Source organism: Nasonia vitripennis, chromosome 5, assembly GCF_009193385.2.
Source record: "Nasonia vitripennis strain AsymCx chromosome 5, Nvit_psr_1.1, whole genome shotgun sequence".
Taxonomy (NCBI): Eukaryota; Metazoa; Arthropoda; class Insecta; order Hymenoptera; family Pteromalidae; genus Nasonia; species Nasonia vitripennis.
The window spans coordinates 18,172,779-18,192,355 of record NC_045761.1 but is presented as its reverse complement, the minus strand read 5'-3'; the positions used below and the strand labels follow the sequence as shown (position 1 = coordinate 18,192,355).

The window sequence follows — 19,577 nt, the reverse complement described above, 5'->3', positions numbered from 1 at the left end:
TTAAAAGAAAATATTTTCTCAATCTTTTAATGCAGCTCATGGATTCCAGAAGAGTCGAACAGGATAGCGAAAACTTACCCTACTCAATAGAACCAATTCAATCGGCATAATCAATGACGAAACCGAAAAGTTAACTGAAATACGCAAATATAATTACAGAAAATTTCGACAAGCTGATTTTAGAGGAAGCTGCGGCGCAAGCGTTCGTTTTCTTCATCGCTGGTTACGAAATCACATCTTCGACGGCGCAATGATAAATTACGCCTATATAACATTCATTTTTCTTTATTTTGTTGAGGAGTGCAAATGAACCCGACGATTATTTCGTCACTTTTTGCACAGGTAAACGTTTCGCACTGATGCAAGCCAAGCTGTCGCTGCTATCGATGTTGCAGAACTACACGTTCAGTATCAGTGGCCAGATGCAGATTCCACTGCGATACGTAACCCAGAACTTGGTCCAAATGGCTGAAAACCGCGTTAAATTGATACTCAAGAGAAGATTGATCAGATCTTAAGTTCGGTCACAAAAGATTGACAGAAGGTTTATTATATAGTCAATAAATATTTTATTCAAAATAACACAATATTATCAATTTTACATAACACAAATTTTCAAAGCCATATAATTATGTGTTAAAACTAACACAATAAGTATTTCAATAAAAGAACTAATATAATACATTTTAACTCCATAAATTACATTAAAAAATATATTTTTACAAAGATTTACGGCGATAGTGTTTAACATTTCGCCTAGTTCATTGATTGCTGTTTTAAAGATAAAATGTTAAAATAATAATCCATCACTTTTTTTTTCTTAAAAAATAAAATCAAATGTAAAAAATTATAAAAATTAATTGGTTTTAAATTCATCTATAAAAGTTCAAACTAAGCAATTTAACACTGTCATGATTGTTAGAGTTTTTTTTATAAGGAGTATTTATTCATATTAAATAATATCTATACTTTAAGTATTTAACATTCAATTAATAAACGAAAAATTTGTTATAAAATTTTGTCAACGATTTGCGCTGTCGATAGGGAAATCTAAAATTTACAGTGTTACACTTACTGGTTTTTTAAAAAAGATGTCACGAATACACAAATCGATAAAATTAACAATACACTTTCTTTTTTACAATTCATAAAACTAAAAACATTGTGTATGATACCTTGTGATGTTCGGACGATGAAAAGTAATCTTTTATAAAATTGACTTTAATCATGAGTTCGACAATCGGCATCATTGTACAATTTTTATGCGCTCTTAAAGATAATATTCATAACTAAAAAAAGTTTCTTCTTTTATATTCGTATTATACAGGCTACTTTACTAGACGTTAAAAAAATCGAAATTTCCATTACACTGAGATGAAAAGTTTCGACGACTGCGGCAAACGTGTTTACAATAATTCGCTTGAACTCGTCGAACCTAAATCTTTTATTTTTCAACGTCACCGACTTGGGAAGTACTCGTAGAACTTCCTCTCTAAAAATGACTAAAAACAGGAGGTGAGAATAACAGAACAATACTATACATACATTCACAATTACCGCAATAAGTCGCAATTATAACGAACCCTCGCATAGATCGATTATCGAAAGAAGTATAACATTAGATCCTCGTACAATTTTTTCATTTATTTTTGTTTACATATATAGGACCTTCTCTTTGCGACTCCGAGCCACCTGGGCCGGCTAATCTTTTTTATTTCTTATTCTTTTTCTTTTTTATATTTTATCGCGTTCGATCACTCATGTATATAATGATAATAATAATAATAATAATAATAATAATAATAATAAAAATAAAATAGTAATAATAATAATAATAATAATAATATATGTCTACGATCTCGAATAATTGGACTCGCTTGTCTCTCTACGGTTTTTTATTAATTTTTTTATGGTACTTTATTTTTCACACGATATTTATCTCCTCATTTTTATTTAAGATTATTTCATTAATAATTAGTTTCTCAGTTCCCGTCACACTCGCCGCTCGCGGTGACGTCGCGTCGCCTTCGTCTGCAGCGCGAATCGTCGTCGCGATGTTTTTCTTTTCTATCTTCTTGCATGTATGTATATACGTCGATATACGTGTATACATCGTGGTTCCGTTAAATATAATATAATATAAATAGTGTGTTCGTCCGAGAGATAGAGATTTGTAAGATAAAGAGAGAGAACAGAGACAGAGAGACTTAGCAAACGTTGCGTTACAAAAGTTTTTTTTTTCATTCGCGATTTTTTTTCTTTTTGTTTGGATCGTCACGTAACAAAAGCTAACAGCCGCCAGCCGAGATACAGAGATTAAGAAATTATAAAGATTGCTTGATTGACTATAATGAAATTGAAACGTCTGCGCGTTATCTTATTTCTTGTGTTTTTTTTCTTCTTTGGTTTGCAATGTACCACGTCATTGAGTGTTTACTCATTATTAAGCTGAAGAGAAGGACAGTGAAGGAAAATTGATTCGATACTGTTATCGTGTATTTTCCTTCTCTAGTCCGGTACGTTATAACCCTCGGTTTTGAAAATTCGAACGTCGTGATGTAGAGAAAAAAAAATTGTGCACATTAGATGTTTCAATTTGTACTTATAAATTGGTATAGCGAACCTAGTCAATCGCTTTATTTGCAAATAACGGTCTTCATTTTTATCGTGGACCCATTTTTGTGTACCAAAGAAAGTAAGAAATAATGTACCTTTATTTTGATTATATTTGTACATCATGTTATAAAGTCTTTAAAATAATTGAACGTCTTCTTTCATTAAAAATACACAACGACTTTTCTTCTTCTCACTATATGGAATACTGTTATTTTCTCCATCTTGTATACACTTTATAAAATAGTAACATTAAAGTTGACATTTGATTCTTACTGGCAACATTCAAATTGTTATTAAAATAAAAAATTGTAAAAAGTACACTAATGTAAGATCGATGTAGAAAGCAGTTAAAAACGTGACGCAGAAGTTGTGCACAAGAGCAAACTAATAACGTGCACCTCACAAACGAATGCGCAATCTCAAAATCTCTATAACTCAGTTGATTTTTGATTATTAACAGAATATTGCAACGAAAGCCCCTTAATAAATAAAAATGTCGAGGATTACATACTCATATCTTTTCATTGTATAATTTATCAAGTTCACAGTGGAACTTGCGTATAATTATATTTATATATAGAAAGACGAGGTGATTTCTCACTATATTTATTGACGAACGATCGGCGATTTTCAAAACCGACGTAATCGAGATCTTCTAACATTGACGAGTCTCCAACCAAGTTGAGAGCTTTATTTTGCAAGATCGCGCGTCTCCAACGGAAGGACCAGGTAGGTATCTAGGGTACGGACGTACATATGCGGGTCGCCTCTAATGGCTGGGAAAAAGAAGGGCAGGTACGAGGGGCCACACAGCTACAATGCGCGCGTCATTTCTGAACGACGACGCGCTCGCGCAATAGATTTAATATAAATACGGAAAGAGAAAGGGTGTGATAGAGAGTGCGAGAGATAGACAAAGATGGAGAGAGAGAGAGAGAGAGAGAGAGATAGAGAGATAATGTGCGGAGAGTTGACACTCAGCCGAAGGAAGCTCTCGGTCTCACTATTGTTTTATATATTTCTTTTTGCTTTCGCTTCGCTTCTTTTTCCACCTTTCCTTAGCGCACACATCTCTCTTTCAGTAGTATAAAAAAAGTTCCTTCTCGTTCTTCCTCGTCTTGCTGCTGCTGCGGGGCAGTGGGACTCTGGAGTATATGTATGCATGTATATATAGTATGTATATGACGTTTGCTGCTGCAGATGTCCGTGTTCTGTGTGGTTTACTGTCAGTTTGAAACGGCGATGCTAGGGCTAGTTGCCGTTCGTCGAGCGCTGCGTCGCAGGTATCACGCTGTCGCGCTCCGTGCCGTAGATCTTGCCGGCCTTGCGCGCCATGTTGCCCAACATCTCCATCGAGGACTTGTGCGCCGAGCGCAGCGAAATCGCCCACTCCTTTAAGCTTATCTCGTCCTGAAGCAAAAATTGTCCGCCTTAGAAACGCGCCTCATTCCAATTATTTAAATAATGAAAATTGTGCGCTTGATTTGAAAATTGGTTCAAATCTCCCTTTGTTACACAAAGGTTTCATATTAAATGCAGGTGAAGCGTTCTTCAAAAGCCGCGTAAATTAATCTCACGGTATACATAGGGTATAAGGATTGTGAAATCTAAATCTAAATCTAATACGAGTTTCAGTAGTCAATGTCGGCACAAACGCGGACCTGATCTACTTTCGTCAAATTAATATGCACTCTCATGCATAATGATGATTTGTAACCCAAATAGCTGCGATAATCCTTATTTAATTTTCCATGAGGCCGAAGCCCCGCAAATTAATACTTATTAGTATTTCGAGATTAAATATTCAGTAAACGGACATAATCGATTATGCGTATATACTCACAGGATTTGTTAATACAATTTTGGCATCTCTCGTTCGAACGATGATGCACTGTTCGCCCTTAACGTGTTGCAAATCGCTGCTGACCTCCTCCACCTGTGGATGTTATTTTACATCGAGACGTTACTTTCAGAAGCGCTAATTTATTTAAAATGATTAAATTTATCCACACATTGAATATTACAAGTTGTCTAGTGCAAATACACTTAAAAAGTTTAGTTACAAAATTCGAAATAAAGAGTTGTTGATCGAGCGAGTTTCGTAGAAGTTAAATTTCCGTAATATAACCTACATTACCTGATCCAAAAAGACGAGTTCAGGCTTCGTGGCTGATTCGGGATGAAGTTCTAATCGATTGGGGTAGAGTTTGGCGTATCGAGTTTGCCATGCGCTAGCGAACGGTCCGCCAAGCTTCTTTATGTACCCATGTAATATACAGTCCGAGCCTAGACGAAGAGCAGTATTCAATATATTAGCAAATTGCAGACTGTATTGATTTTTTCGAGTGTGGAGAGTACATACCTTTTTCGTCCGCCTCGAACCTCACTTTTTTCGCCTTCCTCTTGTTCTCCAACTGCGGAATTTAAAACGAGTTTGATTACTTTGAACAGATTTAAACGTCGAACAAAATTGATAATAATAAAGTACCTTGTCCGCCTCGTTGTTGATCATCTCGAAAACAGTCTCAGCGACCTCGGCCTGCCATCTCTCGGAGATGACGAGGGGGAAGTTCTTGTAGAGGTCCTGATCGGCGTCGGTGAGCTTGATACCCTTGGTGTCTTCCTCGTCGAAGGAGCCGATGTCGAAGGCATCTGCCGCGTTGACCTCACCGCGCGGGGGTATGAGGGGCGGCGTGTACTTCTGCAAGTAGACCTGCTGCCAGTCGATGCCACTGAAGAACGGGTGCTCCTTTAGCTCGTCGGCGCCACCGCCTCGACAGCCGAGCCTGTTGTTGATGTCGCGTTGCAGAAGACCGTCCAGCAGCGTACGCAGCTCTCGCGACAACGATTCCGGCAGGTCTACGTTCTGTTGAAAATAACACAATTAATCTTAATGTTATTTTGACTCTAACGTACTTGGATTCAGAGGAGAAAAATGAACTTACACCAAGATAAAAATAACGAGTGTAATATTTAGAATACAGCACATTACGACGAGATAGTATAATTCGCGTTAAAAGCAATAATGAACACACGAGTCACACAACGATGAAGAAGAAAGGGTGAATCAACGGTGAAAATTCTTCATTCGAGATAAAATCCAGAGCCTCGAAAAGTATACGGCGAAAGATCATTTTTACGCAACATCATGTCCCTTTTAAAGACGGCGAACAAAAACGGCAGAGATAAGGCATTTGTATAATGGCACGGCGCTCGTAAACTTATATGCGCTCGGATAAAGATAACTAGATATACGAAGCTGAATGTATATCGGGACGGTATTGTACTTTACGAGCCGGGCATTGCGAGCTAAATCTTAAGTAGTGCTGTACACGTCTTTGGTGATTTTTTTAGCTCGTTAAATTTCTGCGCTCTGATTTACGTTGGCACTGGATGTGAGTAGCAATTGTTTCATCGATAATTGAATTATATACTTAAAATGTAGCGACATTCTTTTTTCATTTATTGTTTCCAAACGAGTTGAACCTTAAAACTAACACTTGACAAAGATAATAAATCGTGATAAAATCACTAAAATTATACGAACTAAAATATAATGCATAATAGAAGTTTGTTGTCAAGTTAATTGAAAATCATATTTTAATACCAGATTAAAATGAGCCAGCGTGCTCTGAATCGTGCTTCTACTAGTTAGGTAAAAAGAAACAACAAATCTTCAAGTCCCCGGGCGTTCGATCAACGTCAAGATCAAGGGGTGGACAAGGCTACACATCCACCCTAATAACCCTCTTTGCATTTACACCGTCACACATATTTTAGACACACAATATAAGAGAAGCGTACGAACCGTCGTAAGCGTCATGCGATCAATTTCTTGCTTGTCCTTGGTCTTGTGCTGCCGGAAAGGGCTGTGTCCCTTGAGCAGTTTGAAGAGCAGACAGCCGAAGGAGAACCAATCGGCGCTCGAGTCGTACTGCGTACCCTTTGACAGAACCTCGGGAGCCATGTAGCCGTGTGTACCGCTGCAATTACAAACGAGAGACATCGATTGAGCTACGAGTTGAATATACGGAGTCCACAGGAATTTCGAATATGATCGCGTATGAGTGTACTGACACACTGGCATGTGGCTTCTTCTTGGAAAAGTCGCAGGCGAGACCGAGATCCGATATCCGTACGTGGCCGTGCTCGTCGAGGAGTATGTTGGCGGGCTTGAGATCCCTGTAGACGATGTAGCGCCGGTGCATGTGTTCGAGCCCGAGTATCACCTCGGCTGCGTAGAACTTCACCTCGGGCTCGTTGAACACGCCGTGTTGGCTCAGGTGGTAGTGCAGATCGCCGCCGTTCATCAGGTCCAGGATGAAGCACAGCTTGTCCGGCGTGTGAAACGCGTACGTCATGCATACGATGAACGGGCAGTCGACCTGTTGATTTTTTTTTTTTTGCATTGTTAGTACACTGTCATTAACTATATATGTCAATTGATAGAAATTCAAATTTAAAACTCACCCCCGTACTGACTAGCGAGAGCATTATCCTCTCGTTCAACGCCAGAGTCTCGCCTTGCTTCATCTTGATGCGCTTCTTGTCGAGGCACTTCATCGCGTACATCTTTCCCGTGTCGGCCTTCCGGCAGCCGTATACCTCGCCAAAACCGCCTCGGCCGATTATCCGGTGCACGCTGAAGTCGTTCATCGTCAGCTGCGGACAGCAGGAAAATATTATGCCGAAAGGCTCTTTTTTTCTCTTAGAGGCTCATCATACTCGTAGTTTCAATATTGGCCGAGCTCTCGCGGACTCATTCATTTCGGGAGACGTGCGCACTTTGACTGGGAATTTGAACAGCCGGACGGGAAGGATTTCGAGGAGTGGATTAAATGCACTTTGAGGATGACTGGCTGCTCTACATTTTTTTCGCCTCCGACGACGCTGCGCTTGCAATTATCTAAAAATCGTACTCGAAGGATATTCATTTCCGGAAAAAAAGCGCGGGATCGTAATTTTCCAAATGAGCGTTCAACAAACAAGATGATGGAACGATAATTAATATTTGAATACCGCCGGAATGCAGTTATTGATTGAGCGTCGTAACGAGATAATTAGAAATAATTTGCGAGTCATAAGTGAATTGTCAAAATGCGCAATCGATATCCTATCAATTACTGTGCAGGCCACTAATCAGTCACGGCTACAGTGTATCGAATCAAGCACTTCTCTGCATACGAGAGCAGCATATCGACAAACATGTCGATATAGTGCTAACACAATGTATTTACTTTTTGTTGATTACTCCAAGCTCTAAATTTCAGTCACAACTTCAGTAAAGGTATACTGGATGGATATACTACATGGATTCTTACTTGAATATTGAGTTCGAGGTTCTTCCACTGGCAGAATCGGGTGTACTTATCGCTGAAAAAAAATTTTTATTCGTCATTTCGCTGAATTTTAAAAGTTTATAAAAAAAATATCGTCGTCACCACGGTGTACGGAAAATACGAGCGAAAATGATATTAAATCGCATCGAACTTTTCATACAGGCTCTCCTTTTCAGTATTAGCGGAATAAACAGGAAAAAAAAGTTTCATGCGTCAAAAAGTTGAGAAACTTACCTCTCAAGGAACTTTTTGAAAGGCTCCCCCCTTAAGTGATTGAAAATCTCCTCGATATACGGCTGAAAAATCAAACAAGTTTATTTGTTAGCTCCTGACCCGCATATAAACTTCTCCCGCGTTATATATTGAACATTCGATTAATTCGATACGAAAATACACCGCACGATGCGTGAAATATAAGTGCTTTTTTGAAAACTCGAATTACGCGCGACGATTCTAAAGAATAGACGTCAGAGTCACGAAGTCCAGGTGAAATTTAGCAGAAAGCGATAACTGTTTATCGTCGTCACGAGCACATTAGTCACAGCAAGTTTACGGTGTCGAATGAATGGCGCCGTTACGTGTCCGTCGCATTGCGCGCATTACTTCTAGCGCTTAAAAATAGAATACCGGTGAGTAATCTAGATAAAAAAAAAAAAATTCGTACGTAGGCATATAAGATCGAGAAAACTCACCTCGAACAAGTTGACGGGGACCTCGTTCTTTATGAGATACTCCTGTACGTGGGACACGGCGTCGGCGGAGTATTTCTGCGGAAGCGAGAGAAATTATTAAGCGTCGTTATCATATCAGGCATTATAAAGCGTAGGAGAGGCAAAACAAAAGTGCGATCCGTTAAGTTAACGAATCCCTCTCTGGCTTTCTGGCAGGCACTTTAATCAAGGAAATGAATGAAGAGGAGAGCATAAGCCGCGCTGAATAAGAGAGAGAGAGAGAGAGAGAGAGAGAGAGAGAGACTCACGTGCGTGTGCGCCAGCAGTTCTTTCATGATGTAATTGTCGTAGATTTCTCGGGCGAGCTTCCTCCGCTCCTCTGGACACTCGAGCTTCTCGTACGCCTTGATCTGCAACGAGAGCAATTGCACGCGCGATTAATTATACTCGAATCAGCTCTTCTACAGAGTATCGAGTGAACTCGATCTGTGTGATTTTGAGCGTTTAGCTTTGTCGTTTCGATTTTGAATATTTTTTTTTCTAATTGGATTCTTCAACAAACGCGTACAGATCTGTTTTTTGACCTTTTGGAATTTTTAAAATGAATTTTCGCATAAAAATAGAACGAATTTTAAAAAGGTCAATTATTATCTAGTTAAATCCTTTGCGAGCGTTATTTTCAAAGTGAAAATGACTTTTAAAATTTGACCGAAGCTTTGTTGAAAATAACCGTTCATTATGCGGAAATGAAAATAACGCAAAATTAGTCGAAAATGTCAAAAAGTAATATAGTTAATCTGGCTTTTCGTGAAATTCCGACAAAGTGCAGCGTAATGAGGTGAAAATTCTGTGAAAAAGCTCTTACAGGTTGAAACATTAAACTACAGGTGCATTTGAATGCCACTACACGAATATACAACAGAATTTGCATATCATAAATCGTTTCCTCGGATTCAATGCAGTGATCATGAAAATTTGAAAGAGATTTTCGTACGTCGAAAATGACTGAAAAGCCAGATCTACAAAACATACTGATAGAGCATTACAAATAATCGTATTCTATCAAAGAATAAGCAAGTTTCGTGCACACGATCGGCCCACGAGGATAACGCCCTACATTCAACGTACGGAACAGCGTTAAAAATTCCAAGTGCGCGTGCAACAAAGGACCGCAGAGAATATTGTTGACTGTAAGAGCTCGGGAACTTGCTACTATACGCGCTCCGTGAATATGCACGCCGTAAACTCGAAAATCAAAGGCACCTACACACGGCCCATGTATAGTGTATAAGATATAGGTTTACGGCGCGTTTTCCGAAAATCCTGACGGCAGCGCCGCGCATTGGGAAAATTCATAAGCGCGGAGAGAAGCTTCGATTAGCCGCGAGCGAGCGATTTACGACGGAGTTGTTGCCGCGATGCTCGAGGGCGCGCTAAAAGGGTTCGCGATTCGGCCTGTACATTATCGAATTTTCGGCATTTTTTCCGGCGAGGTTGTCGATTGTTTTATACGAGCTAGTTGTAGTTCTGAAGCGAGCTTTTTTTCTTTTTATTTTTTGTCAAGGTATATTGAAATGCAAAAATGCGAAATGGAAAGAACCGAAATTTGAAAATGAAAACGCATTGATGTATGCTGTAGTTTACGATTGATGCAACGAAGCGTAATTTAAATTCTCCAATTCAATCTCCCTCAACTCGTATACTTCTCTGCGATGCCAAAACAAACATTTCCTAAAACCAACCCTCCTCTCGGCGATATCAATGCACCGGACATTAAACGCAACGCGGCGGCGACAAAACTAGAAAATTCAGCCCCTCCGCCACGATATACTCCAGAGCGTGGGCGCCAAATTTTCAGGACACTCATGCAGAGCAGCAGCAGTAGCAGCATCGTAGCTATATACAATCCGCGTGGGCGTCAACCCTAGGGCCAAAATAACTTTTTTCGCCGGTTTCTTCGGCTGGTATTATTTTTACGAGCCCCTCGTGCATACATACCTGCTCGTAAAACCTGAGCTGCGGAATTGGCTCCTCCGACGTGTTTTCGCAGAAGTCTTTGAATAAAAGGTAACCTGGAACAGAAGAGAGCAAGAGCTTGCGTCAGCTTGAAATTCGTCGCTTTCCGTCTAGTTTTACAATTACAACTATGATGGAGGATAAAGTTTTGTTTACTGTGTTTACACGAAAAATTACTGCTTTCCAGGTCGCGCGCATGCCTGTCCAAACTTTATCCTCTCTCGTGTGGACACGTGTGTGAGTACACGCAGTTTATCATTATCATCGAGAAACAAGGAGGGTCGCCGCATCGCTTGCATTCGCTACAACTTCTGTAGTCATTGTGTGTGTGTGTGTGTGTGTGTGTGATAAATAAATTCAGTCGCCTCGCGTTTATGGCACGTATAAGCCAAAGTTTGGGATGGTTGTTCCTCGGTTTCCTATTATAATATCAAGAGTAGTTGTACACACTGGGTATTATGCGCCCGCTCGTACGTTTGCATAAATTTGTTTTTCCTCAGCTTCGACTCGATGCTCGTTTGTTTTCGAAGTCGGCTTTGTTAATTCGTCTTAATTTCGAGAATTCGGCCAATTATACAGTATAATGAACGAGATAAGTATTGAGCGCGACGAGGAGAGAACTGCTTACATTATACGGCGGGACCCCTCTCGAGACACGGGAAAATATGCTAATTGTGATTTGAAAGCAGCCGGGAGTGGAATGCCTTTAAGCTCTTTTATCGGGGGGTTACTGGCTGCTCCAGTTTTTTAATTAAACTTCGATTGAATAATCTTTTTATAGCTCGAATATTATTATTTTCGAGCTATGAGAATCGTCCGCTTAATTAAATAAAACATATAGCTTGACCAAATATTTCCAGCATAACGACTTTAGTCCATTTCAGAACATTTTGTCCCGAACAAAGAAGAATGTATCTTGTCAAACTTCGATATTGAAAACAGCAAGATATTGCATTTCAATTGAGCGAGTTTATTGTATAGTTTTTTTTTGTAACTTGCTTTCCGCTGCAGCGCATCCGAGCGCAAACTTTAAACTTTAAAACGCGAACATTCCAAGAGCACGAAAACTGGACTGAAGCCGTTTTACCATCGGATTTAATAAGCTGCAGAAAGAAACACAAAAATTACAAAAGAAAAGTTGAATTCAGACTCACCTAGCATTTGATTAAATATTTTGTCGAAGTTCACTTCGTTCTTCTTCTCGAGATACTTGTGCATGACGCTCCTGACGCTGCAAAGAAAAGAGGGACAGTTTTCAGTTTCCATCAAAATATTGCGTATATATAAAATACTAGCTTCAAAAGTGCCCTCGGTAACTCTCGGCTCGAGCGTAATTTGAAACGCAAATATTGCGTCGCCGTTGAAATGTAAAACAGAGAGGGAGGAGAGAGAAGCCATACAGCGGCCTCGATCAATCAAATTCCTTCTAGCCCGTAACGAGCCGTCGTTTAAGAGGGAAATCGGCTGTGTATTGGGAGACTGATATGCGTCGGGAAAAAAAATGCGTTTCGTCGGATCGATCCTACGGTTGAAATGACAAGTTTCTTCAATTCCTTGTGGGGATCGAATTTTTATATATTCTAATCATTCATCGCCAGATCGATCAATTTAATCGCACATTTTTCCCCTCGCTTAATACACCATACACTCTTTTATCAAACTTGCATTACAGCGCTGCGCAGGCTGTCGAAGCGTTAAATTGAACCAGCGTACGTCGTGTGCGCAGCGAATCTATATAGATGCGCGTTCGCAGACCGGTCCATCGCTAAAAAGGCGCTATAATTTCGCAATAAAGTACACAGCGTAGAGACTGAGTTCCAGGAGCGGAAAATTTTTTAATTAGTTATACGCGTTCTACAGCAGCAGCAACAACAGCAAGCAGAGGCCAAGATGAATTAGATTCTTTTACGGCTCTTTTTTTTATACAGAGCCCAAGTTTCATACACCTCGTTTCCCGGAAAAAATTAAAGAGCAACTCTCAACTTGATACTTTTACAGCGCTGTAAAATTTCAGTTCTGCTCGTATACCCCCACGTCGCTCCTGAAGCGCTGCTAAGTGGAAATTATTAAATTCCTCGCTGCGTCGAAGACTGCAGGAGCATAAGCACAATGAGGGAGAGAATCATGGCCGAAATAATCCGCTCGATTGTCTCGAAATGCGCGCAGCCAGACGATTTGCGAATGAGGGAAGGACTGACGAGCGGAGCTAAAAAGCCTTTATAAACGTGCCAATGGAGCGGATGAAAGACGAGCCAGGCAGTGTCTCAAAGGGAATACCTAAATTCATCCATGAGGAGGACTCGGCTCTGTACAGTCGCGATTGTTTGTATCGTCATCCCTGCACACTCCCGCGGGGCATTCCATAATTCAGGTACGTGTATGTGATCGCGATTATAGCCAGTGCCAAGCTTTTCCCGCTGATGAGATTCGCTCGCTCTATATGTGTGCGGGGGTGGAACAATGACTACGAGATTTCGGTGCGAGTGTGTTTGTGCATCGAAGTCTGCATGGCTGGAATTGATGCACAATGCGAGAGAGAGAGAGAGAGGGGGGTAGGACATTATTGTTGTGCAGAAGGAGGATTTAATTGGCTGGGATTTTTATATCGAGATAATGGAGATTCCAGTGCGGGGGGTTATGTGCATCGAGAGATTGTTCTTCGGCGATTGAAGAGTTGAGAAGCTTTATCGCTTTTAAAAACGGCACGAAAATGACTGATGCAAAAGACTCTTTATTTGTTATTAAAGATCACAATATAAAGACTATATTTGCGCATAAAAGTATACTTCAGTCTTTTTACGCAGTTTTTTAAAATCTCCGGAAGTTCATACAGCGCCATCGAAACTTTCTTTAAACTCAATATTCCCCGCTCGCTCGAAAAAAAAGAAGCAATAACGTGGACTCCGCGCTTGTTACTGCGAAAAGTTGCCAGCTTTCTCAGTTCGCCGATATGTAAAAGAATACCTCGCCTGTCGGTCCAAAAATTCAACAACAACAAAGGATGAAAGAAGCTCTCTCGTTACAGCTCTGCCAATTGCTTTAATTTAACTAATTAAGCCCTCTCGGCGGCTGTTTTCCCAAAAACCGAAGCCGCCCACAGCTACGACAGGGCTGCTTATTAAAACTGACCTGAATATATCGACTGAAAGCCATTGCAGCGGTGGAAAAGTCTCGGCGCGCAAAAACCGAAGAGAAGTGGGCGAGGAACGTCTATACAGCCTCTCCTCCCGCGACGACTGCGCAAAAGTTACCCGAGCGCGCAAGGAAGGGGTTACGCGCTCGACGATGCTCGAAACGAATCGTTGTCTTGCAACGCCCGGAAAACGGGCGAAAAGCCTTTTTCATTCTTTCTTCGCGATTTCTTGCCTGCTGCAGCCTTATACCCTACTCCTCTTTTACTTTTATTGCTGCACTCTTGTTTCGTCTGTCTCTCGTTTTTCTGTTCTTTCTCTGCAGTGGAACGATGTTGCGGTCGTCGCGCAGCGCGATGGCTGGACTGGTTTTTTTTTCTGCCTTTTTTTTGCACCGCGAGTTTGCACGTGGAAACGTTTTTCGTTGTTTTTGTTAATTAAAATGCAAAAATGTAGCGCGGGAAGGCTTGTGGAAGAGGAAAGTTCTTAATCGTTAGCGGTTTCGCAGGGTCGCGATTTTCTAACTTTAACGAAGAACGAATCCGATTTAACGAGCGTCACGTTAGAGACCTGTTACACTGAAAAAAAACACACAGTCGTTTCTGCTGTAAAGTACGGTAGTTTTAACCGTTCTGCCACCGTAACGACTGTTCAGTAAAAACAACGGTGTGCGACTGGTAGTTTTGGCGAGTCGCGACTCGTAAAATTGATCGCTTACGCGGGACACCAGCAAAAACGACCGAACTGATTCTTTAAAACTGCTGAACTCTACGGTAATTTTGGCGAGTCTTCGTATTACGTTCGGATTACTGGTGCGAGATCAGTTAAAACGGCTGTGTTTTTTTTAGTTCATTATTATTTGAGAGTTGTTCGTTAGAAAGTATTGTTATACCTTGTTAAAGTTTGAAAGTGATCTAAAACTCTTAATGCGCGTGTGACACACGCTGATAAATGATGAAAAATGTCAATTATACGAACAATTTGGGTTTACTCATTTATTTTTACAAACATTCGATGGATATGTTTAATCATGCATTGCTTATGCCGAACAATACAAAAAAACTGGACCCAAAGTAACGATTCTGACGTAGAAGCTAAAAGTAACAATAATGATCAATAATAATTGACGTACACAGATACATCAATATCCATTGAGTTTGATCATTTGACAAGCCAAACATTACCTCGACTACTCGATTTGTGCCAGAAGCACGTTCGATTATAAATTTGTATAGCGACGAGATGCGATTCAGTCAAAATTGTCGATACCACGCGTACACGCGCACTATTTGTATGGAGCATTGAATTTACAAGGTTGTCAAAGAGTTACGCTCGCGCCACCATCTGCAGGGTGAACGTGATTTCCGAAGCTAATGATCGCTAAGCAGTCGTCTAAACGATGCTAATGAAATTTAGTGATGAGTAGAATTTCGCAAAGGCAGAAAAAAAACGCGAGCAGTTTAAAATATCATGAAATCCTCTGAGGTAAATAAAAAAGCTACACACCGCGAGCGTATCAAATTAATAGCTAAAGAAGCGGCGACTACGGCTAGGTGATCGATCGACGAAAGTAAAACCTTCGTAATTAGGTTATTCGTGCGCGGAGCAGCAGGAAAAAAATATCGACTTTATCGAGGCAGAGAAAAGGTATAGTAGATGCGCAAAATGCAGTATAGCACGACGCTCGTCTCGCGTACACGTTTTATACACAAGTATAACACATAAACTCTGATGATTGAAGCGTCATACCAAAATATCGCAATTTTGTCGCCTGTCTCGTTGTCGAGTACACCGATAACCTTTCTTTCAACGCATCCGTTATAATCGCTCGAATATTCATTCCAATGCATCCTAAAGTCTCTCGTTCTTTCCCAGCGAAAATTTCCATCTGCTTAAGCTCGACTCCGTCAAATCTTGTCTCTTGTCTCCAGGACAACGTCTAGACACGTGAGCTGTGTATAGCCGACCTGGAGGAAGAAAAAAGATACGAGGATTCGCTGCGAACTTTATTTTCCTACTACTACTGCTGCAGTACAGTAGGTAGGAATTGTTTTCCCGCCTCGAGATTCGGCGCGAAGAAGAACGAAGTAGGGAACGAACCTCGACTTAACGGAATCTTCTCGAGCGTCGTTGAGTTCGGGAAAAAAGACTTTTTTCCTAGCTCGACGGATACCCGTTCGATTGATTTTTTTCGTTGACAGGAACGATAAAAAAAATCAGTTGCATAAACAGAGATGGAATCGATTCGTTTGAGGAACTCGATTATTAGTGGAAATGGTGGTTTCACCATCTTCCACTTTTGCGCAATGAAGAGCAGAAAAAAATCATTCTTTCTAACGAAGCCGTCATTACAGAAATTAAAACGAGGCGTTCCTCGCTCGAAAGACTCTGCGAGCGCTTTTGCGATAAGTGTGAGACCGAGCAGCAGCCGCAGCAGCGTGAAAACACACGATTCCGCGATATAGGTCGGAAGCGTTGGCCGCGCGCGCGCAGCGGTTTATTGTGTTTGGTGGGTTCTAAATTTATTGGAGTAAACTCAAGTGAAATTCAAGCTCGAACAGCTGAAATTTTCTCGTATATTTCGGCATCGTTGAACTGGCAAGGAATTCCTTTTTCTTTTGCGTTGCAATATTTAATTCCGAGTAGAACACATGCTTGATGAGATAATAAAACCTGTGCGCGGTCTTTACGTTTCAATGGATATCGGATTGTACAGAGACACACGTATGCGACGACGATTATCTGGCAATTTGTAACGGAATTCGTCCGATTCATTGGGTAAATCGTCGTCAATCCTCCAGCGATCAGGACTCGGCGATACATCGGAGGATTAAGCGCAATCAAGCTTCTTTGGCTCGGGAAATGAATTCTCATCAAGTTCATCGTCGAACGAACTGCGACTTGATTTTATCCGGATGAGTCACCGATAGAATCAGCTCCCAAAAACGAATTTAATTTCATGTTTTGTTCTACAACGTTAAGCAGATCAGTATTCCACGACCGCTTCAGTTGGCCCAAGAGATCAGCGATATCGGCTTAATTTTTCTCTCCGCCGCGCGCATGACCTACACACACATCCACATTTATGCATATCACGTTCTGAAATCAAAAAGCCCTGGCACACGGTCGAATTGTACAAGGAGTAGTATAAGCTCGAGGGGGGCAGGAGGGCCAAGAGGGGGGGGGGGCAGATTGAATTCTCCGACTCTGCGCCGTGCTGCTTGGCGGGACGACTTTAATCCGGAAGATTGAACAGAGGCGCAAGCGGCCCACCCCTCTGCTAGGTGGAAAAGCCGCGGCTTGTCGCTTTTCTCTCTTTTCTCGGTTACAATTTCTTCCATCTACGCGAATGAGAAATCTATTTTTAGTGAGCCCAGCTCGCTGCTCTGTGTGCGCGCGCGTCGTCTTCGAGGAGGTGATTTTTTTTCTCGCGCGCGAACTTTTGTTTGGCTTTCGTGTGCGAGCTGGCTGCCTTCTTTTTTCTGGGGCGTGTAAAAGAGAACGTGTTTTCGTCGTTGTCTTAGTGGTGGGTGGGTGGGAGGGATTTCTCGTGCGTTCGGGCGATGATTGTCCCGATGATTGCGGATGGAATTCGACGTGTATTTGCTCGGTAGTGTGTGTATAGAGGAGGGCAATCTTTATGTATATGCGGAGGTGAATTGCCTAACCCGGATAGCGCCAGATGATCTTCGTCTGTGCGAGGAGGATCCAGTATTGGACGTGTTTGTGGCTGTTTGGAGATTATTTCGACAACCTCGTCTCGAAGACTGCCGATGTGTTTTATTTCAAGTAAAGAACGATGGTTCCTCCATAATTACTGAGCTAGCAACCGTTTCAACATAAAATTCACGATCTATCATCGCTAGGACAATTCCACATTAACGCACGAGTACTATACGTGCCCGCGATTCCTTCCACCCACGCGCAACGCGCTATCATAAGAATCTCTAAATCCAATACTGCGCACTCGGAAGAATGCAAAAGTGCGGGAAATTCAAACCGGAATGCAAAATTTTCACTGACGTCAGCAGCAGAGCAGAGCTGCAGCAGCATCAACTTTGCCACAAATGTTTGGTCGCACGCGTCGTTCGGATATTGCCAGTTATACCCGAGACATTGCCGCGATATAATGGACGTTTCACGATTGAAACGAATTGCAAAGTAAATAGAATTTATTTCCTGTTTGATGTATCGTCGCGCGCGTAACTCTTTTACATGTCGCTCTCTCTCGCCTGTCCTGACGTGTGTGGGGCTGAATTTAATCGGCATTATTACTCTCCCTCTCTCTCTCTCTCTCTCTGATATTGGAAATTGATGAGATTCCTCGATACGATGGAACACGCTCTAATGGCGACGCTATCAAAGGCTGTAGGATATTGTTTGTAGCAAAAGCTCTAATAAAAGGACCTGAAAATCCTATCGACTGGAAAATCCCCGAAAAAATAGTCCCTAGGTCGATCCATCTTCGAATCGACAAGCATGAGCTTCTGCGAGGAGAGAGAGAAATGGCAGCCTAATTTTCCGCGATCATCCCCATACGACGCGGCGAAGGCGTTCGGTTCGACTGCTCTCCCGAAGATCCAACGGGCTAAAACCCGTTGATACTGCATCTCTCTCTCTCTCTCTCTCTCTCTCTCTCTCTCTCTCTCTCTCTCTCTCTCTCTCTCTCTCTCTCTCTCTCTCTCTCTCTCTCTCTCTCTCTCCAGGGGAGCGTATTATCGGCGAGTATCTCTCGGAGCTAAGCCGCGGCGACGAGCTTATTGCACCCATACTGCTTGAGGGACAAGCAGCTTTCGCTCTGCACTGGCGTTCGATCTAACTCTATCTCTCAGTACTGTGATGTGGTTGAGGAGCTTGTACGTAGGTGGAATTACGAAGATTTACTCGGAGCTTGATTCGTCGTCCCGTCGATGATCGTCGTTTTTAGTCTCTCGTCGGAATCTTCGTCAACGGAATACGTCATCGCGCAGGTGTAATCTAGCCGTATAACTCCTGCACTGAGAGAAATTTATAGTAAATTTTACTATACTGGATAGGAACTTTTAATAAAAAGTTTGGTAATCCACTCACAGACTGACAGTCTAGTAATTTTTACTAAGCTGTATAGTAAATTTTATAAAACTATAAATTTTACTATACTGAGTAGTAATTTTTACCCTGACTAAATTAAATATAAAAATGCACATAGTGGAAAAATTATTTTCAATTATTATATGGCTCTAAATTTTTATGGTTATATTCATTCAGAGAACATTATCGATTCACTCGCCGCAGTTGATTTTTAGAGACATTAAACTAACCTAGATACATTTCCTACAACTAAGCGCTTAATTATTATACATATTCGCAATTCGCAGTACATATGCTTATACGCTCGCAATAGTTACAACAGGGTTGCTAAACGGACTTATATACTAACTGAGCTAACTTCTTACCGCTTGCGGGTTTTATTTCCCGTGCACCCCCTAGCGGCAGCACACAAAACAGCCATGTTTGCTAAACGCGCATGCGCATAACGCGTCAATACGCATCAGTTCCGATTTTCAGATGAAAAGTACTATACGTTCTATTAAAAATTACTATAATGTCAGGTAAAAATTCATACATTGGCGATTTTCACTATAGTTTCTGTTAATTTTTCCTATTGAGTATGGTAAATTTTATATGGGAGTTTAGTAAAAATTGATATAAATCTAGTAAAAAGGTCAGTTTTGTCAGTCTGTGACGAGATTTCCAAACTTTCCAGTAAATTGTCATGAACATATAGTAAAATTTACGCACTATTTCTCTCAGTGTGGTATACC

At 41.2% G+C, this 19,577-nt stretch overlaps 1 protein-coding gene across 1 annotated transcript in view; it reads right to left on the bottom strand.

Annotated features, from left to right (window-relative positions):
- Positions 1 to 552: 552 nt before the first annotated feature.
- Positions 553 to 19,577, bottom strand: part of LOC100121113 (G protein-coupled receptor kinase 1) — an 83,999-nt gene continuing 64,974 nt past the window's right edge. Inside the window, exons 2-15 of the mRNA XM_001604650.6 lie at positions 11,797 to 11,873; positions 10,625 to 10,698; positions 8,935 to 9,036; positions 8,648 to 8,722; positions 8,190 to 8,251; positions 7,938 to 7,989; positions 7,087 to 7,278; positions 6,694 to 7,001; positions 6,425 to 6,599; positions 5,105 to 5,482; positions 4,979 to 5,030; positions 4,754 to 4,902; positions 4,460 to 4,552; positions 553 to 4,026 (exon numbers count right to left, since the gene is read on the bottom strand). Of these exons, the coding sequence (XP_001604700.1) occupies positions 3,868 to 4,026; positions 4,460 to 4,552; positions 4,754 to 4,902; positions 4,979 to 5,030; positions 5,105 to 5,482; positions 6,425 to 6,599; positions 6,694 to 7,001; positions 7,087 to 7,278; positions 7,938 to 7,989; positions 8,190 to 8,251; positions 8,648 to 8,722; positions 8,935 to 9,036; positions 10,625 to 10,698; positions 11,797 to 11,873 (1,948 nt within the window). The 3' untranslated portion in view covers positions 553 to 3,867. The remainder of the gene's footprint in view (positions 4,027 to 4,459; positions 4,553 to 4,753; positions 4,903 to 4,978; positions 5,031 to 5,104; positions 5,483 to 6,424; positions 6,600 to 6,693; positions 7,002 to 7,086; positions 7,279 to 7,937; positions 7,990 to 8,189; positions 8,252 to 8,647; positions 8,723 to 8,934; positions 9,037 to 10,624; positions 10,699 to 11,796; positions 11,874 to 19,577) is intronic.